General features: G+C 40.2%; 4 protein-coding genes across 4 annotated transcripts; all 4 read left to right on the plus strand.

Moving 5' to 3' along the window:
* The first annotated feature begins 1,289 nt into the window (after positions 1 to 1,289).
* Positions 1,290 to 5,151, plus strand: LOC131970242 (extracellular calcium-sensing receptor-like). Its single transcript, XM_059331584.1, has 9 exons — positions 1,290 to 1,444; positions 1,675 to 1,969; positions 2,105 to 2,191; positions 2,343 to 2,612; positions 2,859 to 3,068; positions 3,161 to 3,436; positions 3,716 to 3,940; positions 4,038 to 4,161; positions 4,241 to 5,151. The coding sequence occupies exons 1-9, from the start codon at positions 1,335 to 1,337 to the stop codon at positions 5,149 to 5,151; spliced, it is 2,508 nt and encodes an 835-aa protein (XP_059187567.1). The 5' UTR covers positions 1,290 to 1,334.
* Positions 5,152 to 7,125: 1,974 nt separating this feature from the next.
* LOC131970199 (extracellular calcium-sensing receptor-like) lies at positions 7,126 to 13,572 on the plus strand. The gene is made up of 9 exons (XM_059331530.1): positions 7,126 to 7,250; positions 7,494 to 7,788; positions 7,931 to 8,017; positions 8,232 to 8,501; positions 8,803 to 9,021; positions 11,676 to 11,951; positions 12,148 to 12,375; positions 12,459 to 12,582; positions 12,662 to 13,572. The coding sequence occupies exons 1-9, from the start codon at positions 7,141 to 7,143 to the stop codon at positions 13,570 to 13,572; spliced, it is 2,520 nt and encodes an 839-aa protein (XP_059187513.1). The 5' UTR covers positions 7,126 to 7,140.
* A 1,816-nt stretch (positions 13,573 to 15,388) lies between these two features.
* LOC131970482 (extracellular calcium-sensing receptor-like) lies at positions 15,389 to 18,885 on the plus strand. The gene is made up of 8 exons (XM_059331884.1): positions 15,389 to 15,670; positions 15,827 to 15,913; positions 16,103 to 16,372; positions 16,532 to 16,738; positions 16,839 to 17,114; positions 17,354 to 17,578; positions 17,669 to 17,792; positions 17,866 to 18,885. The coding sequence occupies exons 1-8, from the start codon at positions 15,404 to 15,406 to the stop codon at positions 18,777 to 18,779; spliced, it is 2,370 nt and encodes a 789-aa protein (XP_059187867.1). The 5' UTR covers positions 15,389 to 15,403; the 3' UTR covers positions 18,780 to 18,885.
* A 2,607-nt stretch (positions 18,886 to 21,492) lies between these two features.
* LOC131969938 (extracellular calcium-sensing receptor-like) lies at positions 21,493 to 27,898 on the plus strand. The gene is made up of 10 exons (XM_059331168.1): positions 21,493 to 21,804; positions 24,016 to 24,176; positions 24,437 to 24,731; positions 24,887 to 24,973; positions 25,215 to 25,484; positions 25,613 to 25,801; positions 25,928 to 26,203; positions 26,470 to 26,638; positions 26,762 to 26,905; positions 26,979 to 27,898. Exons 1-10 carry the CDS (start codon positions 21,493 to 21,495, stop codon positions 27,896 to 27,898), a joined length of 2,823 nt encoding a protein of 940 aa, XP_059187151.1.

Raw genomic sequence — 27,898 nt, forward strand, 5'->3', positions numbered from 1 at the left:
ATATAAACATGTGAAAGTGATAACTCATTTCTAACTTTACATATAAAGGCAAACCTTATTATGTGAAGAGTCAATTTCACATCTATGTAATGCTTTGTGTTGTGATTTCTTAACAATTTTTACATTTGGTTTTTACAGTTTGAAATACAACATATGTTGTTCTGGGACCCACTTCACAAATATTTAATTGATCCGGTCATTTAGTAAAACTTCATCATAACTGATTATTTCTAATACCTGTCAAGCTACTATGGATACAAGAACCCTCCTCAAAGAGAGACAGTGCAAGAAGTATTATTTCACCAAATTTGAAACATGATGCTACCATCTAGTGGACATATTCAGGGATTATTAGAGCCTTTGGTGAGTTTAATTTGGTATGCTTTACATATACAACATTGGGAAGTTATATCAACTGCAAGGTCTTACCTTAATATGTTTTGCACATAGACTATGAATAAAGTTTTGCAGCACGCCACCACTGCTTCATATTTTTTATAATTATTATGATGTTGTAGTTACATGACTGTGGAGCTGTCCAATACACTTTGAGAATTAGAAGCAGAAGACACCAGTCACTCATAATTTCACAAAGTCATGAAAACCAGTAAACAACAGCATGAATGCAGTATTTCCTTTGGGGGATGCCAACCGCCTTGAAGTTACTTTCTTTTGTTTTGGTCGAATTGTGTTTCTGTCCATTGTTGTGTTGTGGTGACAGTGTATGGCAGCCACTGACAGACTTTATGGTGCATTCAGGTGCACCTTGTACAATATCACATTTTATATAAATGAGGGAAAATATTGTGCAGGAATGGTGTTTATCCCGACTGTTGAAGACTTAGTTAAAGACGGAAGCTCATAGTGGCCTGACTCCATGCTGTGACACTTCATGTATGTGTTTCCTTTAATTTGTCAACCATCTGTTTGAATGTATTCGTTCAGGCAATAACCTTCAGAATAATTTGGAAGTAAACATGTATTTTACAACAAGGAAAGTAGATGTTTTGTTTTAGATGGCATCAAAATCATAACGGTCATCCACAAATTAGATTTATGAGGGCAAGGTCGCTACAATGGCCTTGGTGATTTTTTTAGGCCCTGCCCCTACTTTTGCTTATTCCCTGATGGAAGGAATGCATTAAAGAATACAGCAAGTCGATAAAAGGGGTTGACACTGGCTCAGTAAAGAGGTTAACAAGAGGAAAGTCATGTTGACATTTGTAGATATCAAGTTGCTCTTGCTTGTGCATTTAATGTTGTTGGATTCCTACTTTTGTCCATCTGTTAATGCAACCACCTGCCAGCTGCAGGGACAGTTTCATCTCAATGGGATGCACAAAGCTGGAGATGTGGTTCTCGGTGGGCTGTTTGAGATCCACTTCTTTTCTGTCTTTCCTGACCTGTCTTTTACCTCAGAGCCACAACAGCCTTCCTGCCACGGGTGAGTGCGTCAGGGAATCTGGAAAGAGCAAAAACTGGGAATCAATCCAATTAGTACAATATATTTCTGATGATAAGATATTACTCATATTTTTATTCAAGCATTATAATGGATTAATTGTTGTTTCTCAACTGGATAAATCATTTTCAACTGGATAAGTGTGCAACACTTTCATGTCACCATAGTCACTTATCATGCAGTATTTTCCAACAGTGGTATCTTTCTGTTAGTTTTGATGTTCTAGGCTTCAGGCAGGCTCAGACCATGGCTTTTGCTATTGATGAGATCAACAGAAACAACAACCTGCTACCAAATGTGACTCTGGGATACAGTCTTTATGACAATTGTGTCAAACTTGGAATTGGATTCCGTGCAGCGTTGTCATTAACCAGTGGTCGAGAGCAGCAGTTTATATTAGATGAGACCTGTGTAGGAACCCCACCAGTCCTAGGGATTGTGGGTGATTCTTCCTCTACACGTTCTATTGCCATCTCCAGTGTCTTAGGTTTGTACAGAGTACCTATGGTAAGTTTTTCGCCATCACTTTTCTCTTGATTTTAAATGTAATGTTTATTCAGCATGGACAAAACAATCTTATAAAGTTGAAAGGGCCAAAAAAGTCTTTAATATTTTCATGATGTATATCTGTGTCTTTCACAGGTGAGTTATTTTGCCACATGCTCATGCTTGAGTGACCGACAAAAGTTTCCATCCTTTTTCAGGACGATCCCAAGCGATGCTTTCCAGGTGAATATCAATCATAAAACTAAAAATGAAAAAAGTGAGAAATATATTGATTCTGTGTCACACCCGTCCATTGTGGAACCTGTTTAGCAGGTTTCCTAGTGAAAGATTACTCCAGCCTGTGCAGTAATGCCTCCACTCTGCATCCACTCAGGTGCGTGCCATGATTCAGATTCTGAAACACTTTGGCTGGACTTGGGCAGGTTTGCTGATCAGTGATGATGACTATGGACTCCACGCTTCCCGGTCCTTTCAGTCTGACCTGGCTCAGTCTGGAGGAGGTTGTCTGGCCTATTTGGAGGTTTTACCCTGGGGCAATGACCCAGCTGAACTCAGGAGGATTGTGGATGTGATGAAGAAATCTACAGCTCGTGTGGTCATTGTGTTTGCACACGAGAGTCACATGATTAACCTTGTCGAAGAGGTTGGGCTTACAATACAACTAATTTCTATAATGACAAAACTTCATGTTTTAATTGTCAAGCTGAAAGATTTAACTTCTAAAAAAATATTGTCCTGTAAAGAAAAATAGATTCATTTGAATGAATCACACCTCCTTATTGTTAAACACTGACATCCCTAATTTAGACAAATTAAACTTTCAGTTCACTTTTCATTCACATGGTTTCAACAGTGTGCATTTTTGGATCTGATATACTGTAATGCACAGGTGGTGAGACAGAATGTTACAGGCCTGCAGTGGATGGCCAGTGAAGCTTGGACAGCAGCTGCTGTGCTGCAGACACCCCGCCTCATGCCGTACCTGGGTGGCACAATGGGCATTGCCATCCGTCGAGGAGAAATACCAGGACTCAGAAAATACCTGTTACAAATACATCCTGACCTACAACACAACAACAACAACAATGGAAATAGCATAGTGAGTCAAACCTTGCAATCTGATCTGTTTTTTGTAAGCTCAATTTTGTATGTTTTCATCGTTTATAACACACAGTTTTAAATATATTTCAGATAAATCAATTTTGGGAATACATGTTTCAGTGTAGATTTGCGCCACCTCCAGCAGGTTGGGTTGAAGCTGGGGGAGCACTATGCACTGGAGAGGAAGATTTAGAGAATGTGGAGACTGAGTTCTTGGACATTTCAAACCTCAGGCCAGAGTATAATGTGTACAAGGCTGTGTATGCTCTGGCGTACGCTCTTGATGACATGCTGCAGTGTGAGCCAGGGAGGGGGCCTTTCACAGGGCACAGCTGTGGCCTTTTGCATAAACTGGAGCCATGGCAGGTGTGATATCAGCTTTTATGGCTAAATCCTATGCATTAGTATTTAATGCAGAGTGTAACTCAGGGTATAAGAAATAATGCAAAGAGCTGAGATTTCTAATCTTAAAATTGAAATAATTTTTTGAACCACTGGTGACACCAAGTATTGATAATTTCTTCATCTGTTCATAAGTAGAATTCAGTGATTATTAAATAGTAGATGCTGCTATATTTGCAATGGTCACAGATAATTATATCTATATTTTTGGTTTTCCATAACCCTTTATTTTGATGCTCACAGCTTGTGTATTACTTGGAAAAAATCAACTTCACCACGCCATTTGGTGATCAAGTGTCATTTGATGAGAATGGTGATGCCTTACCAATATACGATGTTATGAACTGGCGGTGGCTCCCTGATGGAAAAACTAAAGTTCAGAATGTGGGTGAGGTTAAAGAGTCAGCAAAAGTAAAAGAACTCTCACTTGATGAAGACAAAATCTTCTGGAACTTTGAATCCAAACAGGTGCTTATGGTTGTTGTGGCATCTGTTTGTTTACCATGTATTACTCATTATATCACTATAAAGTAGTGTAGGAATAACAGATTCTTTCTTGCTACAGCCACCTCGGTCAGTGTGCAGTGAGAGCTGTCCTCCAGGTACCCGCATGGCCAGAAAGAAAGGGCAACCTGAGTGCTGCTTTGACTGCATCCCTTGTTCTGAGGGAAAGATCAGCAATAAAACTGGTTGGTATTTAGTTTTAAACATTGCACTTTGGAGATATAAGCATGAATTCAAAACTTCCTTTCAACCTTATTTTCATAGACTCCATGGAGTGCACCAGTTGTCCAGAGGACCTCTGGTCCAGCCCCCAGCGTGACTACTGTGTTCCTAAGAAAACTGAGTTCCTCTCCTACCATGAACCTCTGGGTATCTGTCTGACAACTGCCTCATTGTTGGGCACATTTATATGTACTGTTGCCCTGGTGATCTTCACCTATCATCGCAGCACCCCTATAGTACGTGCCAACAATTCAGAACTAAGTTTCCAGTTACTGCTGTCTCTAAAACTATGTTTCCTGTGTTCACTGCTTTTTATCGGCCGTCCCAGACTGTGGACATGCCAGTTGAGACATGCAGCATTTGGGATCAGCTTTGTGCTTTGTGTCTCATGTATTTTGGTCAAAACCATGGTGGTTCTGGCTGTGTTCAAGGCCTCCAAACCAGGAGGTGAAGCCATTCTGAAGTGGTTTGGTGCTGTGCAGCAGAGAGGAACAGTTCTGGTTCTTACTTCTGTTCAGGCAGCAATCTGCACTGCTTGGCTTGTCTCTGCTTCACCAGCTCCTCATAAAAACACTCAATACCACAATGACAAGATAGTTTATGAATGTGTAGTCAGTTCCAAAGTTGGTTTTGCAATATTACTTGGCTATATTGGATTACTGGCAATCGTGAGTTTCCTAATTGCATTTCTGGCAAGGAATCTTCCAGACAACTTCAATGAGGCCAAACTCATCACTTTCAGCATGCTGATCTTCTGTGCTGTGTGGGTGGCCTTTGTTCCTGCTTATATCAGCTCTCCAGGAAAATATGCAGATGCAGTAGAGGTTTTTGCCATCCTGGCCTCCAGTTTTGGCCTCTTGGTGGCTCTGTTTGGACCTAAATGTTACATTATCCTGCTGAGACCAGAGAAAAACACCAAGAAAGCAATTATGGGTCGGGGTCTCGAGTCATAAGACCTGCACATGTACCAATGGAGAGAAATTGGTGTAGATGTAGGCAGCTGTCTTAAAGTGCTAGGTCATGTTGAGGAGAACTGGTGATAAAACACAATAGTAATATATGGAAACAGAGTTCCCAAAACAGTTTGAGAGCAATACATCAATCATGAACAGAGAATGAAATATGTAAATTGAGTCAGCCTTTTAAAAGTTCTGGGTCAGGGGTAAGGAGAACTGGTCAGAAAACACAATATCAGTTTGAAGAGACATAGGTCCCAAAACAGTTTGAGAGCAATGCATCAATCAGAAAGAGAGAGAAAAATACGGAAATGAGTCAACGGTTTAAAACGTGCTGAGTCATGGATAAAGAGAACTGGTAATAAAACACATTAGTAGTATGTAGGGACAGAGGTCACAAAACAGTTTGAGAGCAATGCATCAAACAGAAGCAGAGAAAAAATATGGAAATCTGGTCACAAGTATGCAGAGACAGAGGTGGGATGAAGTCAGTGCTCTGGGACAGGTTGACTACAGAAAAGGCTGGCGGTGTTCTGGATAAAGTTAATACATTTCATGAATTAAATTAAATTAATGTTGTTGTTTTTTTCAATAAAATATTGTGTCATCCAATCAGCTGCTGCACTGTGATTTACTGCACCATGTCAACTGGTGAATATTTGAAATTCAAAACAGTGTAAGATTTGCCAAAATTGGAGGAAAATCATTACCTAGTTTGTGCCATACACCTAGTGTTAGCCTCACTGGCCTCCCATTTCAAATAAACTGACAACATGCAGTTAATGAATTACAGTTGAGTGTGTGGGACACATGGAGTATCTGTTTTTAGGAGCCCCCTTGACATGAAAGTATGCGTCCTTTGAGTGAAGTTAGTGAAGCAATAGTCAGAGTGGAACAGTTGCAGTAACTTCTTGATGGTTAGCATGTAGGGCGTCTTACAGGCAAGGCATTGTTTTAGTATGTGAAGATTCAAAATGGGACTGATATCTCTCGTCTTCTTGAAACCAGGAAGTACGGAGAATGACACCCCTTCTGTCTGCCATGAGAAGAGATGACAGACAGACTATTCTTGTTACAGGTCTTGGATGTCTGCTAAAAGGGAATTTATCTCCACCTGGGAGGATCAATTCCCAAATTCCTATTTTCCTTTGAAAATCCGAAAATAGCCACGGATTCGCTTAACTCAAAATCCGTGGAATAGCCACGGAATCACTCAAATTTCCGTGAAACTGACACAAATTTTGCTGCAATGCAAGTTAATGACAGTCATATCCCGTGGCTATTCCAACATACAAAGTGATTATGTACATTCACTGAGTGAAGATTTAGAAAAAAAAAAACATATTTATCTCACTAGAAATGTAATCAAAATCCATTTTTATGCAGAAACTAAGTCAAAATATTATATTTTTCACTAAAAATGAGAGAACTGTCTGCCATGTTTTTTGTTCTGACCGCCGGAACCTTGAAAGTCACGTGACTTGGAACAAACCAATAGGAAAAAATATCCATGGAATAGCCACGGGATATGACTGTCATTAACTTGCATTTGTAGCGAAATCCGTGTCAGTTTCACGGAAATTTGAGTGATTCCGTGGCTATTCCACGGATTTTGAGTTAAGCGAATCCGTGTAAATCCGTGTATTTCACGGATTCCTGTGAGACCAGGTTCTATCAATCGTGGCGGTCATCCACAAATTAGATTTGTGTTGGCAAGGTTGCTAAAATGGCCTTGGTGATTTATTTTTAGGCCCTGCCCCTACTTTTGTTTATTCCCCGATGGAAGGAATGCATTAAAGAATACAGCAAGTCAATAAAAGGGGTTGACACTGGCTCAGTGAAGAGGTTAACAAGAGGAAAGTCATGTGGACATTTGTAGATATCAAGTATCTCTTGCTTGTGCATTTAATATTGTTGTATTCCTACTTTTGTCCATCTGTTAATGCAACCACCTGCCAGCTGCAGGGACAGTTTCATCTCAATGGGATGCACAAAGCTGGAGATGTGGTTCTTGGTGGGCTGTTTGAGATCCACTTCTTTTCTGTCTTTCCTGACCTGTCTTTTACCTCAGAGCCACAACAGCCTTCCTGCCACGGGTGAGTGCGTCAGGGAATCAGGAAAGAGCAAAAACTGGGAATCAATCCAATTAATACAATATATTTCTGATGATAAGATATTACTCCTAAAACTTATTTCCTGTTTTTATTCAATCATTATAATTGTCAATTGTTCCTTTTAAACTGGAATCATTATCTTAAACTGGATAACTGTGAAACATTTTCATGTCACCATAGTCACTTATCATGCAGTATTTTCCAACAGTGGTATTTTTCTGTTAGTTTTGATGTTCTAGGATTCAGGCAGGCTCAGACCATGGCTTTTGCTATTGATGAGATCAACAGAAACAACAACCTGCTACCAAATGTGACTCTGGGATACAGTCTTTATGATAACTGTGTCAAACTTGGAATTGGATTCCGTGCAGCGTTGTCATTAACCAGTGGTCGAGAGCAGCAGTTTATATTAGACGAGACCTGTGTAGGAACCCCACCAGTCCTAGGGATTGTGGGTGATGCTTCCTCTACACGCTCTATTGCCATCTCCAGTGTCTTAGGATTGTTTAGACTATCCATGGTAAGTTTTCCACGTCATTCTTTAAAAAATACATTTAATTTTAAATGTAATGTCTATTAAACATGGACAAATCAACTTGAAAATGTGAATCACTCAATAAAGTCTTTAATGTTTTCATGATGTATATCTGTGTCTTTCACAGGTGAGTTATTTTGCCACATGTTCCTGTCTGACTGACCGGCAAAAGTTTCCATCCTTCTTCAGGACAATCCCAAGCGATGCTTTCCAGGTGAATATCAATCAGCAAAATAAAAATACATAAAAAACATTAATTAAACATTCCTGTGCTGCAGTGAAAACTATAATCCTTTGAAAAAAACATCACTCATTCACATTTTATGTGCCATTGATGAAGCTGTTTGTTGTTGTGGAACCTGTTTAGCAGGTTTCCTGAAAGATTACTCCAGCCTGTGCAGTAATGACTCCACTCTGTATTCACTCAGGTGCGTGCCATGATTCAGATTCTGAAACACTTTGGCTGGACTTGGGTCGGCCTTCTGGTCAGTGATGATGACTATGGACTCAATGTTGCCCGATCATTTCAGTCTGACCTGGCTCAGTCTGGTGGAGGTTGTCTGGCCTACCTGGAGGTTTTGCCCTGGGACAGTGATTCAAATGAGCTCAGGAGGATTGTTAATGTGATGAAGAAATCTACGGCTCGTGTGGTCATTGTATTTGCACATGAGAGTCACATGATTAACCTCATGGAAGAGGTTGAGCTTGAAATACAACAAAATGATTATTTATATACTTAACAACTTCATATTTTGTCAGATTGTCAAACTGAAAGATTTAAGTTACAATGGAATTTTTTCCTGTAAACAAATTAATTTGGATGAATCACACACCCTTTTTGTTAGAGACGCTGCTTGTTTTTTGATTCAGAACAACAGTTATAATGTCATGCATCATTTTGCTCATAATACTGTGTAAACACAGGATTTCACAAGTGTGTGAATGAGTAAAAGATATCAACTGTGTGAATTTTTGTATTTTATATAATTCAATACACAGGTGGTGAGGCAGAATGTGACAGGCCTGCAGTGGATGGCCAGTGAAGCTTGGACAATCTTGGGCTTGGCAGCTGCTGTGCTGCAGACACCCAGCCTCATGCCGTACCTGGGTGGCACTCTGGGCATTGCTATCCGTCGAGGAGAAATACCAGGGCTAAGGGATTTTCTGTTAAGAGTACGTCCTGACCTACAACACAACAGCAGCTATGAAAATAGCATTGTAAGTTTAACCTTGCAAACTGATCTGGTATTTGTATGAACAATTGTGTATATTTGTATTATTTATAACTCACAGTATGGGTGTGCCATATCGTAGCGTTCACGATTACACCAGTATATTTTTTTTAACGAGTGTGGTGTAAGGGTTTCCCATTAATGACTGTGGCGGCCCGCCATAGTCTTATGTGATGCGCTAACGTAACATTTCAAGCTACTGAAATTATACCTACAATATTCATAATATAAAGTTATTTTGGGTTGTGTGAGTGTCTGTCACCCGTTAAAACCCTGATCCCCACCTCTCCGTCCTCCTCGGAGACATGCAAGCACATTCAATCTTACACACACACACTGAAAACACCAAGCTGCCATGCCTACCTGTCTGTATCAGTCCCGTCCCCACATCATCTTTCCGTGTGTGTCTGCGTGAGCTCGCCAAACTAAATACTACCAACCTGTCAGGGCCGTCAGAGGTCCAAACGGTCCAAACACACTGTTGCATTATGCCGTTTATTAGCTGTGAGCTAACATTAGCTAACAATTAAACTTGTGTTAATCACAAAAGCTACTATTACTTCCTGTCGCTAAACACATGCAGCTTTCAAAATAAGAGCACAGTGTTAATCCACCACAGAATTTACAAGAAGACTGTCAAAATAAGATGCCTTAAATGAAGCACACAAGAATATTTATTAGGGCCATGGGGCAATCGCACCGAGCACTACTGTTATACTGTGGATTTTTTCTTCTTCCTCTTCCGGACGCAATTTCGTCCCGCTACTAGTCCTACAACTTGAAGAGTTGCAGGACAAATTATATATCAAAACGTGCAGTTTGATCGGGATCGGTGTGCTATTGCTTTTCTCTACAGAATACGAACTGCCCAAAATTTTGCATTGAAATGAATGGGACGGCCGAAAGAAAATGAGCGAAAAAGAACAATAATTGGAGATTTTTAAACGTCTACTTCTCTGGCATAATATCAGCTAGAGACTCCATTTAAACTTTAAACAGTAGACACAAGTCTTGTGTATTGGTGTATTAATCCACGTTTCGATAGGCCATATAGTTTTTTATCAATCCCTGTTCAATGACCATGATCATTTTTGGAGAAATTCTGAGATTATAATGGGTGTGTATTGCACGGAATGTTCGTGTCACAGTGTGTGACATCATCGCCAGAGTGTAGAGGGAGAGAAAAAATGGTCAAAAAATACATTTGAAAACTGCGCTCCAGGCCGCAAATTCCACTCTACAGAAATAATTTATACATAGAAACGTAGGAAAATTTGTCTTCTCACTCACAATCCTTTGGCAAAGCTGTCAGAGTTATAGTTTTGGCGTAGGACGCACAGATGCGCCACCAACACGCACCAACAGCCTCATTGGCTCCCATATTAAAAACGCAGGAAGATCTCTGAAAAAGGGAGATGGAACAGTTTTTTTAGATCGCTCTAACAAAGCTATTTTTTCATTTTTCTGGAAAAAAAACCCATATGTAGACGTTCAGTAAGAACTCAGGACGCTCAAAGTGAAGTCGGATCAATGATAAGTATTATGGTTTTGCCAAAAAAGCTTTCTGTTCGAGGCCAGAAATTCCAGTCTGTCCACCTCTGCTGTCACTGAGCCGGAACAGATGTCAGTTAATTCTGTTGATTGCTTTGATCTGATTGCCTTTGATCTTTGATGTGATTACAGTTACAGATACACACACACACACACACACACATGCGCGTAAGTGCGCACACTCCTCACACATGCATACACATGCTTCAAACACACACGCACACGCACACACACACACACACACACACACACACACACAGGTAACTTTATGTGATTTTAATTACACACACACACACACACACAGACACACACACACACACACAGGTAACTTTATGCGATTTTCGCTATATACACACACACACACACACACACACACAAATGCGCACGTAAGCAGATATATATACACGTTTCACACACTCACTCACACACACACACACACACATTTTGAGGTTAAAGGGCATAGTTTGAAATCTCTGAAGAATCTCATCATAGTGTACAGACACCGGCAGTAGCCCCCATGGCCCTTTCAGAATTTCGAGTTGTCCTTTACAATATTTTATTAAAATATACAATGAGAATAAGAATATGTGAGAGGCACCCAAATTTGGCCTTTTATGGAGAAATTATGCTCTGGGGGACCCCCCTAGCCAGCTATTTTTCAACACTATCTGGCTACTCCATGTCCAAGTGAGTCAATTTTTTATTACTTTTATTCATCCCAAAATGGGGAAATTCAGTCTCTGCATTTAACGCATCCTTTTTTTTTTTACACACCTCGCACAAGGGCACTTCTGTCCTGGACCTGTCAACCCTGGGATTTGAAACAGCGACCCTCTGGTTACAAGCCCAATTTCTAACCTCTAGGACTGCCCACTTTACAGTACATTTTAGATTTATGATTGATTTTTTATTTTGTTGAAAGTTTTTGATTTATTTATACAGACAAAAAAATCATATTTTCTCTATATTTTTTAATATGTTGCATGTATGGTCAAAAATATCGTTATGGCAAAAATACCCTGAAATATCGTGAAAACCTTTTAGGACCATACCACCCACCCCTAACTCACAGTTTTAAATATATTTCAGGTAAATCAATTTTGGGAATACACATTTCAGTGTAGATTTGCACCACCTCCAGCAGGTTGGGTTGAAGCTGGGGGAGCACTATGCACTGGAGAGGAAGATTTAGAGAATGTGGAGACTGAGTTCTTGGACATTTCAAACCTCAGGCCAGAGTATAATGTGTACAAGGCTGTGTATGCTCTGGCGTACGCTCTTGATGACATGCTGCAGTGCGAGCCAGGGAGGGGGCCTTTCAAAGGGCACAGCTGTGGCAATTTGAAGAAACTGGAGCCATGGCAGGTGTGATATCAGTTTCTACCTCAACATATCACATCAGTATTTCCATAGTAGAATTAAGGAATAGGATTTAAAACCATAACACATCATTAGATATGATAGTCAGTGATAATTAAATAGTAGGTGCTGCTGTATTCGTAATGGTCACAGAGAATTATATCTATATTTTTGTTTTTTTCTCTGTTTCTGATACCCACAGCTTATGTATTACTTGGAAAAGGTCAACTTCACCACATCATTTGGTGATCAAGTGTCATTTGATGAGAATGGTGATGCCTTACCAATATATGATGTCATGAACTGGCGGTGGCTCCCTGATGGACGAACTAAAGTTCAGAATGTAGGTGAGGTTAAGAGATCAGCCTCCAAAAGTGAAGAACTCACACTTGACAAAAATAAAATCTTCTGGAACTTTGAACCCAAACAGGTTGGTTATGATTTTTGAGACATCTGTTTGTTTACCATGTAAAGCTCATTATAACACCATAAACAGATTATTTCTTGCTACAGCCACCTCGGTCAGTGTGCAGCGAGAGCTGTCCTCCAGGTACCCGCATGGCCAGAAAGAAAGGGCAACCTGAGTGCTGCTTTGACTGCATCCCTTGTTCTGAGGGAAAGATCAGCAATAAAACTGGTTGGTTTTCAGTTTTAAACATTGCACTTTGGAGATATAAGCATGAATTCAACACTTATTTTCAACCCTGTTTCCATAGACTCTATGGAGTGCACCAGTTGTCCAGAGGACTTCTGGTCCAGCCCCCAGCGTGACCACTGTGTTCCTAAGAAAACGGAGTTCCTCTCCTACCATGAGCCTCTGGGTATCTGCCTGACAACTGCCTCCTTGTTGGGCACATTTATTTGTGCTGTTGTTTTGGGAATCTTCACCTATCATCGCAGCACCCCTGTAGTTCGTGCCAACAATTCAGAGCTGAGTTTCCAGCTACTGCTCTCTCTTAAACTATGTTTCCTGTGTTCACTGCTGTTTATCGGCCGTCCCAGACTGTGGACATGCCAACTGAGACATGCAGCATTTGGGATCAGCTTTGTGCTTTGTGTCTCATGTATTCTGGTAAAAACCATGGTGGTTCTGGCTGTGTTTAAGGCCTCCAAACCAGGAGGTGGAGCCAGTCTGAAGTGGTTTGGTGCTGTGCAGCAGAGAGGAACAGTTCTGGTTCTTACTACTGTTCAGGCAGCAATCTGCACTGCTTGGCTTGTTTCTGCTTCACCAGTTCCTCATAAAAACACCCAATACCACAATGACAAGATAGTATATGAATGTGCAGTCGGGTCTACGATTGGTTTTGCAGTATTACTTGGCTATATTGGCTTATTGGCTATCCTCAGTTTTCTGATTGCATTCCTAGCAAGGAATCTTCCAGATAGTTTCAATGAGGCTAAATTCATCACTTTTAGCATGCTGATATTCTGTGCTGTGTGGGTGGCCTTTGTTCCTGCTTATATCAGCTCCCCAGGAAAATATGCAGATGTAGTGGAGGTATTTGCCATCCTGGCCTCTAGTTTTGGCCTATTGGTGGCTCTGTTTGGACCTAAATGTTACATTATCCTGCTGAGACCAGAAAGAAACACCAGGAAATCAATTATGGGTCGGGGGCTTGAGTCATAAGACCTGTACTTAATGTCCCATGAGACAGAATTAAGCATTATTTCTCTTTTTGATGCAAACATAAAGGCAGAAGCGTTTCTACATTATGTCTACGCAAAGCCTATATCTTCCACTAACTCTGCATCTTTGGGAAAGGTACTATCCCAACCAAGATTCCACTTTCATACGATATTTCTCAAGTAATAATGTATTAACTGCTCTATTTAACACAACTGCCCTTACATTCATTTAAAAAGGTCATACTTATTTTATATTTTAAAATATTATGTATAGTTTGCCTGTTATTAGTTATGTGGCTTGTTTTCCATGTAATGGATATTTACAATTGGCTTAAAGCATTTGAAATACATAAAAAAGACATATTTGGTGATCAACTGTAGGTGACTCTCCCTTTATTTCTAGGAACATGGCCAGTGTGAATTTAATTCTTAAATTACTCCATGGCTGACTTCTTTCACTTGGAAGGGTAGCTTTACAGATATGTTACTCTCATACAACAATTAGTAGTGTGGCTGGAGGTGAGAAAGCAAATGTTCCTTTCTATCCATCAACACTGATTATGAGCAGCTACTGCCAGCGACGGATAAAGTGTTGAGATAAAATTAGTTCTCTGGGCTGAATAGAAAAAAGTTGGTAGTGTTCTGGATCAAATCAATAAATTGAATATGTTTTTTTGTTTTTGTGTAATCCAATAAAATATTGTGTCATCAAATGAGCTGCATGAATATGTTTATTGCACCATGTCAGCTGGGGAAGATTTTTAAATGATATTTTTATGTATATACATATATTTATACCTGCTTGATGCCCATGAATGAAGGAGCTGTCATACCTTTTAAATATTAGATTCTTACTAGATCCTTACACTAATGCTTAGTTCAAGTATATACTCTGATCTCCTTTATGAAATTAAATATTTTACATGTTATCCCTTTCCTTAAGGTGGTCTTGAGACAACTGTTTATTCACAGCCAATTATTTTAAAAGGAAGCAACAACCCATTCTCCAAACTATCATCTCAATCATTTTTAAGAGAAATACAAATATGGTGTATACTATAATAGGCAGAAATTAAGCACAGGTCAAACTATCCTGGTAAACTGTGTTATTTGCTCTTTTCCACTATACTTGATAAAATGTATATATTTTTGTTATATATTTTTGATACATTAAGAAATATTTTCCATCATTTCATTAACTTCAATGTTCTTTACCTAATTACTATTATAATTATTTTGCTGTTATGTCCTGCCCACACCACAGGCCGTGCCCTGATAGGTGGTGTAAAAGAATAGGCAATGACGAAATGGACACAATGAGGATATCATACATCAGCATATAAAATAGAGCAGCCATACATCAAGATTGGAGACAGGGGTGAAGAGAGGACAAGCGTTATGGGAGCATTCTGTAACATATACTTAGTCTTTTGTGTCTATCTGTGTTTGTCTAAATCTTCCTCTCTTTCCTCATCTTGTAAATTACGGAGAAAATTTCATCTCAATGGGTTGCACAAGGCTGGTGATGTGGTTTTTGGTGGGGTGTTTGAAGTCCACTACATCACAGTCTTCCCTGAGTGGAACTTCACTTCTGAACCACAAGATCCAACTTGTAGAGGGCAAGTATTATATAAATGCAGCAGAAACCAGAACTCTTCAGTCTATTCAAGATATGAGAAAAAAAAGAGATGAAGTAGTACATTTCAAGACAGGATGTTTTGAGGATGTGCTAATGTGAATGTGATGGTTTTAATCTTGTGTTCTCACAATATTTTCAGTAATTCATAAAGACTTTTTGTTTTAGCTTTGACACTCAGGGCTTCAGGCAGGCCATGACAATGGTCTTTGCTGTTGATGAGATCAACAGAAACTCCAATCTGCTACCTAATGTGACTCTGGGATACAGTCTTTATGATAATTGTGGTACACTTGTTACTGGATTTCGTGCTGCTTTGGTGCTGGCCAGTGGTCAAGAGGAGCAGTTTCTGCTGAAGGAGAACTGTTCAGGGACCCCATCAGTTGTTGGGATTGTGGGTGATCCCTATTCAACATTTTCTATAGCCATCTCTAGTGTGCTGGGTTTATTCAGATTGCCCATGGTGAGTTTGTCTTTTTCTTCTGTGATTTTGATAGGTCTTTTATGAATTTATAAAAATGTATGAATGGTTGAGATGGGTCAAATTGTTCAAAGAGGTCTATTGATTTTCCTGAGATACTGTAGACTGCATGTGTGCATACTGCATGTCTCTTTTCAGGTGAGTCATTATGCCACATGTTCCTGCCTGAGTGATCGGCAACGGTTTCCATCCTTCTTTAGAACAATTCCAAGTGATGCATTCCAGGTAAAGCTGTGATCAAAATAATAAATGTGTACAGTTTACAGGATGTATAGCAAATTTGAAAATATGTCTACCAATAGAACAAGCTCCTGTCTTTGGAGCGTGAGGAATTGAGTGATTTGCGCATAATTACTGGAAAGATATACATTGCTGAATAATGCTGATAATGCTGAATTTTCTCCATTTGATAAGGTGCGTGCCATGATTCAGATTCTGAAACACTTTGGCTGGACTTGGGTCGGCCTTTTGGTCAGTGATGATGACTATGGACTCCATGTTGCCCGATCCTTTCAATCTGACCTGGCTCAGTCTGGTGGAGGTTGTCTGGCATACTCAGAGGTTTTGCCCTGGGACAGTGACTCAAATAAGCTCAGGAAGATTGTACATTTGATAAAGACATCAACAGCTCGTGTGGTCATGGTGTTTGCTCATGACATCCACATGATTGAACTAATGGAAGAGGTTCAGACCATTTTTTATGTTTCTTATATATGCTGATATGTCCCTCTATGCATGTAGACAAATCAGGATTTGCTTGAAAACATACAATTATTTTTAACTAAATAAATTGTACTTATTTATCTAATAAAATCATCTTTTTTCATATGAACCAATGCACAGGTGGTGAGGCAGAATGTGACAGGTCGGCAATGGATAGCAAGTGAAGCCTGGACAACAGCTACGGTGCTCCAGACACCAAATATCATGCCCTATTTGAGAGGCACTCTGGGCATTGCCATCCGTCGAGGAGAAATAGCAGGACTAAGAGACTTCCTCTTACGAATACGTCCTGACCAAAATGACAACAATGTCCATGGAAATAGCATGGCAGGGCTTTAATGTCTTACTATCTAATCTACATTGCACTATACTGTATATATACAGAGGTTGTATTGTTTTTAATTCTGACTTTTTTAATATATTTCAGGTGAGACAGTTTTGGGAATACACGTTTCAGTGTAGATTTGCACCAACTCCAGCAGGTTGGGTGGAAACTGGGGGAACGCTATGCACTGGACAGGAGGATATTGAAAATGTGGAGACCGAGTTTTTAGATCTTTCTAACCTCAGGCCTGAGTACAATGTGTACAAGGCTGTGTATGCTATTGCCTATGCACTTGATGACATGCTGCACTGTGTGCCAGGCAGAGGACCGTTCAGCAGGAACAGCTGCAGCAATCGACAAACAATGGAACCATGGCAGGTGTGATATCAATTTACACTCCACCTGTTTGTACTTTGGAAAAAAACTGCTAAACCTTGAGGGAAACAAGGGAAAATCCCATTTTGTTTGGTAATGACAATGACTGACTAATAAACAGCAGCCTGCTTTTCAGAGACAAATAGTTTTTTGAAAACATAAAATGATGAGTTAGTTGAAAGAAAGTTGCACAGTCGACCCTCTGCTTTTTTATGTTTTCTTTTGGGTTTTTTTTTTTGCAGGTTGTACATTACTTGCAAACAGTCAACTTCACCACACCATTTGGTGATGAAGTGTCTTTCGATGAGGATGGTGATGCCTTACCAATATATGATGTCATGAACTGGCAGTGGCTCCCTGATCGACGAACAAAGATTCAAAATGTGGGTGAGGTTAAGAGGTCGGCCAAAGGTGAAGAGCTCACACTTGATGAAGACAAAATCTTTTGGAACTTTGAATCTAGAGAGGTTATTCTTCAGATACATTTCCTTATTTAGACTGCAGACATAAGCAGAGTATTGAAATAAAGAATGGGAGATTTCTTTGTCTTCCTACAGCCCCCCCAGTCAGTGTGCAGCGAGAGCTGTCCTCCAGGTACCCGCATGGCCAGAAAGAAGGGGGAACCTGAGTGCTGCTTTGACTGCATCCCTTGTTCTGAGGGAAAGATCAGCAATAAGACTGGTTGGTGTTGAGTTTTAAACATTGCACTTTAGAGACAAAAGCATGCACCTGAACACTTTCCTTATTTTCATAGACTCTATGGAGTGCACCAGTTGTTCAGAGGACTTCTGGTCCAGCCCCCAGCGTGACAACTGCATTCCTAAGAAAACTGAGTACCTCTCCTACCATGAACCTCTGGGTATCTGCCTGACAACTGCGTCATTGTTGGGTACATTTATTTGTGCTGTTGTTCTGGTAATCTTTACTTATCATCGCAGTACACCCATGGTACGTGCCAACAATTCAGAACTGAGTTTCCTGCTCTTGTTGTCACTTAAACTATGTTTCCTTTGCTCACTGCTTTTTATGGGTCGCCCAAGTCTCTGGACATGCCAGTTGAGACATGCAGCATTTGGGATCAGCTTTGTGCTTTCTGTCTCATGTATTTTGGTAAAAACCATGGTTGTTCTGGCTGTGTTCAAGGCCTCCAAACCAGGAGGTGGAGCCAGTTTGAAGTGGTTTGGCGCTGTGCAGCAGAGAGGAACAGTTTTAGCTCTTACCTGCATTCAGGCAGCAATCTGCACTGCTTGGCTTGTCTCTGCTTCACCAGCTCCTCATAAAAACACTCAATACCACAATGACAAGATAGTTTATGAATGTGTAGTCGGGTCCACAGTTGGTTTTGCAGTATTACTTGGCTATATTGGTTTGTTGGCTATCCTCAGCTTCCTGTTAGCATTTCTGGCAAGGAATCTTCCAGACAACTTCAATGAGGCCAAACTCATCACTTTCAGCATGTTGATATTCTGTGCTGTGTGGGTGGCCTTTGTTCCTGCTTATGTCAACTCTCCAGGCAAATATGCAGATGCAGTGGAAGTATTTGCTATCCTGGCCTCCAGTTTTGGTCTCTTGGTGGCTCTGTTTGGTCCCAAGTGTTACACAATCCTGCTGAGACCAGAGAGGAACACAAAGAAAGCAATCATGGGTCGGGTAACCACAAAGTCATAAAAACCAACACTCAAATGCATCAATCAAGCTTAACAAATCTTTCTGAGTTGTTATCAAAAAACAAAACTGAAAGCAATAAATAAATGTTAATATGTATTTGTTTTACTATATATACTGTATTATTATTAGTGCTGTTGTTTTTTTACAATTCCATGGGATTTAAAAGATGAAAAAACATGACTGATATTGTTTTGTTTCTTCAAAGGTCATACATACCAACATGTGAAAGGAATATTTTGCATTTAAAAATATTGATTCCACGTTAAGTGAAACATTTCATAAGTGATTGTTGGGGTTTACATACGCCTCATACCTGACCATCACTGATGTGACTTGATTTATTGGAAGTCACCCTGGGATGAGGCACCACCATGTAAAGTAGAAAAAATAGCCAATTCAACTAAATCTCATAACGTTACTAAACTATCAATTTGGAACTCTGATATAAACATAATTTACTTCATAATTATAACCAAATCCCCACATTGATATTTAGTAATAGTAAAAGTAATTTGGAGTTATTTTTATGGAAAAGGTCGGCATCACTCATACATGTACAACATAAATGGACAGCATGTATATTCCAAAAACCATTTATTCATTGAAAGGGTGAACCAAAGTAAAACAAAGCGCACAATGTCTAGTCTAAGTAGACTATTTACAGGTAAGTTAGTGTGTGTGTGTGTGTGTGTGTGTGTGTGTGTGTTTGTGTGTCTGTGGCTGCATCTCATGTTATCTATTTCACATCCCTGCTTCCCTCGCTTGTGCCGTTCACTTGCGTCTTAGTCCAGCCCACCGGGGATGCATGGAGAGACGCAGGGGAACGAAGCGAGGGGAGAGAAAACGATTTAAGAGACCTCCTCCCTCTGAAGCATCATGTGAAGCGACGTCCTTTTCAAATGACGGCGGCAGCGGATCACAGCTGGATCAGCTGTCAGTCGGCTTTGACAGCTGTCGACATGCACTAATAATAATAAGTGTTTTCTCTGTTTAACAAACATCTGCACATGAATAACAACCTGCATTGTACATCTACACTGTAACTGTCAAGCAAGGAGCAGAGTAGGGTCAAAAAGACAGCACTCTGTGTGCCGACAGGCTGGAGGGGAGCTCGCAGTCGAATCACTCATGAACAAAAACTCTGATAAAACACTCAAAACAGAGTGAGTCATGGAAAAGCGGAGACATCCCGTGGGTAGAAACGAATGAAATGTGGTGATGTAGTCCCATCACATCATGTTATGGCCCTAATACGCTGTCCTAGTAGACGATCCGGGTGATAAATTAATATTCCAGAACATGATTGTGCCCGCTGAACACCGGCCAAAGTTTTATAAGGTTATATGATTAAGGTAAAATGTTAATGATGTCACTCAGATCAAACCTACACTCAGGAATGATCAGCCTCACGTGGGACTGATGAAAATGACAAACAATGTAAAAGTGTTTCTTGCTGACGGACAGACTCATACTCTCTACTGTTTTGTTTTTTTACTTTAATGATATCCATAATAAATCTGAATGGAGGAAATAACAGATCAAGAAAGGGAAAAAAGCTTCTAGAGCGACCTTTCTTTTAATGTATTATAAATGTAGAAATATGTCTGTGTATTTTTTGTTGTTCAGAGCCACAATAAAACAGGTTTTAACGACATGGCAAATCATATAAATAAAATATATAACTTATGGTGACACACTTGAGTTTAATCTGTGATCTGTCTTCACTCCGATTTTAAACTACAGCGATGTTGTGATGTATAAGATCAGTCCAATCAGCTGCTGCGTCTAATCAATAACAGATGTCCAGTCAGGGGGCGGGGCCACTGCTAAAAGACTTCTGCATAGGGTGCTCCCATGTATCCTCGCTTGTGGCTCCTCCGATATGCCTCCTCTATCCTCTGTCCTTTATCCTCCGAGCACAAATAAGAGCTTTGGGATGGTTGTTAAGATGAGGCATGCGAAAGAACTTCCAGTTCAAGCGAGGTTAGAGGATAGAGGAGACATAAAATAAGAGACATTGGATGCACCCTATGTGTGATATTGTAAGACAAGATGACCACCTGAGTTAGCTCTGAGTAGCAACATGGCTTCGGACAAAGAGTCCTAAAACTATAAATAAAGGTTGTGAAGGGTGGGGAGGTATTTCAGTCCCTCCTCAGAGGTCTGTGTAAGAAAGCCAATTTAGAGTATATTGTATGTGTCTGAATGTGCCAGATTATAATTAGTTAACAGAATTGAATTGCATGCACAACCTTGTGTTGATGTAAAGCACAACTAACGTTCAACTTAAAGTGGTGTGGCAAAGCCTAATACCAATAACATACACAGATATCACAACAATAATACTTAACAACACATATCAACAAAATCATCGATTACAGGTAAAATCTTGTGCTTAACCGTTTACTCGTTGCTATTGCAATCTATGCCCAGTACATTACCTGTCCCTAAATTGAAACGACTGTGAAGAAAGGAGGGGAAAGAAGGCTAAAGAGTCGGTTCTTAGTGGAGTCCAGCAGTTTGCCCACCTTTGCTATGTGTGGTTGCAGACTGGTCGCTACTGTCTTCCAAGTTGAGTTGCTTGCTGCAAACGCACTCTAGTGAATTGAAAGCAGTACAGTCAGACAACTCACGTTATGCAGTATCTTGACTAACTCCTCCGGCTGTTACATGAGGTATTGAGGAGTGATGTAGTAAAATCCCCCAAAACCAAATGGATTCAGAGCCTAGCACTGATAATTCTCTGTGTGGGCCTGGCACCAGCCGCCATGAGGCCATTCCCCAAGAGCTCCTTGGTTACAAGGGGAATATTCTATCTATTGCAACTGCTATGTGTGGGCCTGGCACCAGCCGCTGTGAGGCCATTACCCAAGAGCTCAGTGGCTGCGAGCAGAATGTGCTATTTAGTGCAACTGCTATGTGTGGGCCTGGCACCAGCTGCCTTGAGGCCATCCCTCAAGAGCTCAGCAGCTGCAAGGGATGCTACCTAGTGCATCTGCTTTGTGTGGGCCTGGCACCACACGCCGTGAGGCCATTCCCAAAGAGCTCAGCAGCTGCAAGGGGAATATGCTATCTATTGGGACTGCTCCCAAAAACAACTGAAGGAGCTGCATCAGTAAAGAGCTAGAGAGAATCTAAATACTCTACAGAGTCACTATAAAAGAATGAAATGCCATTCCATTTTCAAACAGGGACCAGAACCGAAAATATGAGCACAACCTTCAACTAAGGTTACAGTGTCTTTAGGATTTAAAACAGAATAAGCCAATGTTATCACGCAGGAAATTAAGGAAAGGCTGTGAGGGATGAAGCGCATGACAAAGTTAAGGTGATCAACATGCACAGAAGATCGACAGCTGTGCTCTCATCTCCTTAAAGGATTGTCGTGGCAATTTTAACAACTGCATTAAGTTAATGGGTGAGCTGGCTAAACACAAAGCACTCCCACCAAGCACATCACCTGTTACAACTGCTAGCCTGAGGGAGGAAAGATACAGGATACTAAAAGCCAGAACAAACGGAATGAAAAACAACACATATCCCAGGGCTGTTGCAATAATAAATTAACACTTGAGGCTTCTCTTTTTTACACAAACACAATACTAATAATTGAACTGTGCAATATTACATGAAATGTCACTGCTAAATGTAAATCCCTTGTTCCAAATGTGTGGAGGGAGCTACCATTTCTGTTCTGAAAGAGGGACACCTAACTCATGGAATAGGCTTTTAACTACGGATATGCTGCAAGCAGGTGGGGGCAAAGGACAATCTATAACTAGAAATTCATCGAAAAGATGCAGGATGAACAGGAGTTTACAGGAGTTGTGAAGGATCCAGCATAATGATTCTGAAAATGGTTTGAAAAGTGGGGGCTACTGTGACAACCAAATGCCAGTAAACAGGAAGAACAAGTACAATTGGGAACGCCATTTCACGCCGAAAAAAGTGCCATTGAGATGGTTGACGTGACATGACTTTGATGGCATCTGTGATGTCTGCTTCCTTAGCCATGCACTGACACCTATAAACCTAATCATTTGGAAAGCATTGACAATAGTGATTGGAATTCCATCTCTTTTTAGCGAGCTGGATCATTTCGCTCAGCTAACCAAGAAGAGCCTCATATTTTAGGCTCCCAAATGGCTCTTCATTTTACCACCTACCTTTTATAATTCAGCCAAATTCAGCGCTGTTTTGACTTGTGATTTGTATTTGAACACATATATCACTTAAATTTCAATAAATTGCTTTTGCCAATTGCATTTACAGTTATAAAATCCCTTGTTACTCTCTAACTTGCTTGAACCAATCTGCTACACAAAGCAGATAGAAAATGCCTATAAAAACCTAGGCATAAAAAAATAAAAAAGGACAGCTATTGACATTTTAACACACACACACACACACACACACACACACACACCTAACAAAACAAGTAAAAAACAAACAAACATAGAAATGAAATACAGCAATCAAGTAAATGTGCTTTGTTAATGGCAACTACTGACATCTGGCATCAGCTTGCAGGAATTGCTCCATTTGTGCTGTGTGTTAGCCACTCTCCTCTTTGGAGGATTAATTCACCTCCTTGATGTTCATGAATGAAGAAGCTGTCAGACCTTTTAAATGTTCAAATATCATTAGATTAACATCCTTACACTGATTCTTAGTTCAAGTACATACTCCTCTATTAAATATTTTACAGTTTATCATTGCTGTTAAGTTGGGCTTGAGACAAACTGTTAATTCAAAGGCAATTTTTTTATAGGTAAGACACAAACCATTCTCTAAAAAAAATCTACCATTTAAATGTTTTTTTTATCAGAAACACAAATATGGCACATACTGTAATAGCCAGAAATGAAGCACAGGAAATGCTATTCTGGTAAACTGTGTTGATTTCTCACTATAATTGATATAGATATTTCCGTTGTATATTCCTGATATATAAGGAAAACTTTTCCATAATTTCATTTACTTCAATATACTTTACCTAATTACTATTATAATTATATGGCTGTTATGTCCTGCCCACACTACAGGTCGTGCCCTGATAGGTGGTGTAATAGAATAAACAATGATGAAATGGAACCAACGAGGATATCATATATCAGCGCTTAAAATAAAGAAACCATACATCAAGATTGGAGACAGGGGTGAAGAGAGGACAGGCGTTATGGGAGTGGTTTATAACATATACTTAGTCTTTTGTGTCTACCTGTTCTTGTATGAGTCTTCCTCTCTCTCATCTTGTAAATTACGGAGACGATTTCATCTCAATGGGTTGCACAAGACTGGTGATGTGGTTTTTGGTGGGGTGATAAAGATCCACTACATCCCAGTCTTCCCTGAGAATAAATTCACTTCAGAACCACAAGATCCCACCTGTGAAGGGTAAGTTTCATAAGCATGCAGCAGAAAGCAGAAATCTTAAGTCATTCAAGATATGAGCAAAAAAAGAGAGATCTGAGATAAGTGTCATGTGTTGGAATATGCATCATAATCAGATAATGAAATGTATTTAGTTTAAATGCAGCTATAAAAAGTAGGGCATTTTAATGCAGGATGTTCTGATAACGTGGTGTGAATGTGGTGGTTTTAATATTGTGTTCTCACAATATTTTCAGGGTTCAAAAATACTTTTTATCTTTTAGCTTTGACACTCAGGGCTTCAGGCAGGCGATGACAATGGTCTTTGCTGTTGATGAGATCAACAACAGCTCCAATTTGCTACCTAATGTAACTCTGGGATACAGTCTTTATGATAACTGTGGTACACTTGTTACTGGATTTCGTGCTGCTTTGGTGCTGGCCAGTGGTCAAGAGGAGCAGTTTCTGCTGAAGGAAAACTGTTCAGGGACCCCATCAGTTGTTGGGATTGTGGGTGATCCCTATTCATCATTTTCTATAGCCATTTCGAGTGTGCTGGGTTTATTCAGATTGCCCATGGTGAGCTTGATTTTCTTTCTGTGATTTTGATAGGTTGTTTATGAATTTATAAAAATGTATAAATGGTTAAAATGAGTCAAATTGTTCATATAGGTCTATTGACTTTCCTAAGACACTGTAGATTGCATATGTGAATACTGTATGTCTCTTTTCAGGTGAGTCATTTTGCCACATGTTCTTGCCTGAGTGATCGACAACGGTTCCCATCCTTCTTTAGAACAATTCCAAGTGATGCATTCCAGGTAAAAATATAGTAAAAAATAATTAAAATGCATTATTTTTTAATAGAACAAGTTCCTGTTTTGCGGCGTGAGGAATTGCATGCTTCGTGCATAATGGCTGGACATAAATATGTAATCCTTTTAATACTGTCACATTCTATGTGCCATATAAGAAGCTGTTTGTTTTCGTGGAACCTGTTTAACAGGTTTCCTACTGAAAGATTACACTGTGCAGTAATGCCTCCACTCTGTATCCACTCAGGTGCGTGCCATGATTCAGATTCTGAAACACTTTGGCTGGACTTGGATCGGCCTTCTGGTCAGTGATGATGACTATGGACTCAATGTTGCCCGAACCTTACCGTCTGACCTGGCTCAGTCTGGTGGAGGTTGTCTGGCATACTCAGAGGTTTTGCCTTGGGACAGTGACACAAATAAACTCAGGAAGATTGTACATTTGATAAAGACATCAACAGCTCGTGTGGTCATGGTGTTTGCTCATGACAAGCAAATGATTGAATTAATGGAAGAGGTTCAGACCAGTTTTTATGTTTCTTGTATGTGCTTATATGTCCCTGTATACACGTAGACAAATCAGGATTTGCTTAAAAACATACAAAATACTTAATAGGATTTTTTTTCACATGAACCAATGCACAGGTGGTGAGGCAGAATGTGACAGGCCAGCAATGGATAGCAAGTGAAGCCTGGACAACAGATACTGCACTCCAGACGCCCCATCTCATGCCCTATTTGAGAGGCACTCTTGGCATTGCCATCCGTCGAGGAGAAATAGCAGGACTAAGAGACTTCTTCTTACGAATACGTCCTGACCAAAATGACAATATCTATGGAAATAGCATGGCAGGGCTTTAATATCTGATCTGAAATTGCTTTATACTGAATAAGATTGTATTGTATTGTATAGAGAGATTGTATTGTTTGGTAATACTGACTTTTTTTTATTTTTTTCAGGTGAGACAGTTTTGGGAATACACGTTTCAGTGTAGATTTGCACCACCTCCAGCAGGTTGGGTGGAAACTGGGGGAACACTATGCACTGGACAGGAGGATATTGAAAATGTGGAGACTGAGTTTTTAGATCTTTTTAACCTCAGGCCTGAGTACAATGTGTACAAGGCTGTGTATGCTCTGGCCTATGCACTTGATGACATGCTGCACTGCATGCCAGGCAGAGGACCTTTCAGCGGGAACAGCTGCGCCAATCTGCAAACAATGGAACCATGGCAGGTGTGATATCAATTTACATTCCACCTGTTTATGCTTTGAAAAAGAACTGCAACACTTGAGGTACTTACTAAATGTAGTTTTATGACCCTCGAATATTCGGAAAATAATCTATTATAATTACATAGGTAAAATGGGTATTAGGAAGAAAAAAAGGAGGAATGTCAAATTATTTAGAACAAGAAACATAGAAAAATTCTCATATTGTACTGTGATGATGATGGCACAGTCTCCTCTGCTTTTTTATGTTTTCTTTTGTTTTTTTGCAGGTCGTACATTACTTGCAAACGGTCAATTTCACCACGCCATTTGGTGATGAAGTGTCTTTCGATGAGGATGGTGATGTGTTACCAATATATGATGTCATGAACTGGCTGTGGCTCCCTGATGGACGAACAAAGATTCAGAATGTGGGTGAGGTTAAGAGGTCGGCCAAAGGTGAAGAACTCACACTTGTTCAGGACAAAATCTTCTGGAACTTTGAATCTAGAGAGGTTATTCTTCAGAAAACTTTACTAATTTGGGCTGCAGATATAAGTTGTGTGTATTGAAAAATCACAGATTTCATTATCTTCCTACAGCCCCCCCGGTCAGTGTGCAGTGAGAGCTGTCCTCCAGGTACCCGCATGGCCAGAAAGAAAGGGCAACCTGAGTGCTGCTTTGACTGCATCCCTTGTTCTGAGGGAAAGATCAGCAATAAGACTGGTTGGTTTTCAGTTTAAAACATTGCACTTTGGAGATAAAAGCATGAATTTCAACACTTTCCTTACTTTTATAGACTCCATGGAGTGCACCAGTTGTCCAGAAGACTTCTGGTCCAGCCCCCAGCGTGACTACTGTGTTCCTAAGAAAACTGAGTTCCTCTCCTACCATGAGCCTCTGGGTATCTGCTTGACAACCACCTCATTGTTGGGCACATTTGTTTGTGTTATTGTTCTGGTAATTTTTACTTATAATCGCAGTACACCCATGGTACGCGCCAACAATTCAGAACTGAGTTTCCTGCTCTTGGTATCTCTTAAACTGTGTTTCCTGTGTTCACTGCTGTTTATCGGCCGTCCCAGACTGTGGACATGCCAACTGAGACATGCAGCATTTGGGATCAGCTTTGTGCTCTGTGTCTCATGTGTTCTGGTCAAAACCATGGTGGTTCTGGCTGTGTTCAAAGCCTCCAAACCAGGAGGTGGAGCCAGTCTGAAGTGGTTTGGTGCTGTGCAGCAGAGAGGAACAGTTCTGGTTCTTACTTCAATTCAGGCAGCAATTTGCACTGCTTGGCTTGTCTCTGCTTCACCAGCTCCTCATAAAAACACTCAATACTACAATGACAAGATAGTTTACGAATGTGTAGTCGGGTCCACAGTTGGTTTTGCAGTATTACTTGGCTATATTGGTTTATTGGCTATCCTCAGTTTCCTGTTAGCATTTCTGGCAAGGAATCTTCCAGACAACTTCAATGAGGCCAAACTCATCACTTTCAGCATGTTGATATTCTGTGCTGTGTGGGTGGCCTTTGTTCCTGCTTATGTCAACTCTCCAGGCAAATATGCAGATGCAGTGGAAGTATTTGCTATCCTGGCCTCCAGTTTTGGTCTCTTGGTGGCTCTGTTTGGGCCCAAATGTTACATAATTCTTCTGAGACCAGAGAGGAACACAAAGAAAGCAATCATGGGTCGTGGAACCACAAAGTACCACATGTAA

This window comes from Centropristis striata, chromosome 4 (genome assembly GCF_030273125.1).
Source record: "Centropristis striata isolate RG_2023a ecotype Rhode Island chromosome 4, C.striata_1.0, whole genome shotgun sequence".
Lineage (NCBI taxonomy): Eukaryota > Metazoa > Chordata > Actinopteri > Perciformes > Serranidae > Centropristis > Centropristis striata.

Excerpts from the sequence above, each read along its gene's own strand:
- LOC131969938 (XM_059331168.1), top strand. The coding sequence starts at position 21,493 with ATGGATTCAGAGCCTAGCACTGATAATTCTCTGTGTGGGCCTGGCACC. Across the intron at positions 24,177-24,436 it reads CAAGATCCCACCTGTGAAGG|CTTTGACACTCAGGGCTTCA; the intron begins GTAAGTTTCATA and ends TTTATCTTTTAG. Across the intron at positions 26,204-26,469 it reads AAACAATGGAACCATGGCAG|GTCGTACATTACTTGCAAAC; the intron begins GTGTGATATCAA and ends GTTTTTTTGCAG.
- LOC131970242 (XM_059331584.1), top strand. The coding sequence starts at position 1,335 with ATGCACAAAGCTGGAGATGTGGTTCTCGGTGGGCTGTTTGAGATCCAC. Across the intron at positions 2,192-2,342 it reads TCCCAAGCGATGCTTTCCAG|GTGCGTGCCATGATTCAGAT; the intron begins GTGAATATCAAT and ends GCATCCACTCAG. Across the intron at positions 3,941-4,037 it reads GGAACTTTGAATCCAAACAG|CCACCTCGGTCAGTGTGCAG; the intron begins GTGCTTATGGTT and ends TTCTTGCTACAG.
- LOC131970482 (XM_059331884.1), top strand. The coding sequence starts at position 15,404 with ATGACAATGGTCTTTGCTGTTGATGAGATCAACAGAAACTCCAATCTG. Across the intron at positions 16,373-16,531 it reads TGATTGAACTAATGGAAGAG|GTGGTGAGGCAGAATGTGAC; the intron begins GTTCAGACCATT and ends ACCAATGCACAG. Across the intron at positions 16,739-16,838 it reads ATGTCCATGGAAATAGCATG|GTGAGACAGTTTTGGGAATA; the intron begins GCAGGGCTTTAA and ends AATATATTTCAG.
- LOC131970199 (XM_059331530.1), top strand. The coding sequence starts at position 7,141 with ATGCACAAAGCTGGAGATGTGGTTCTTGGTGGGCTGTTTGAGATCCAC. Across the intron at positions 8,502-8,802 it reads TGATTAACCTCATGGAAGAG|GTGGTGAGGCAGAATGTGAC; the intron begins GTTGAGCTTGAA and ends TTCAATACACAG. Across the intron at positions 12,376-12,458 it reads GGAACTTTGAACCCAAACAG|CCACCTCGGTCAGTGTGCAG; the intron begins GTTGGTTATGAT and ends TTCTTGCTACAG.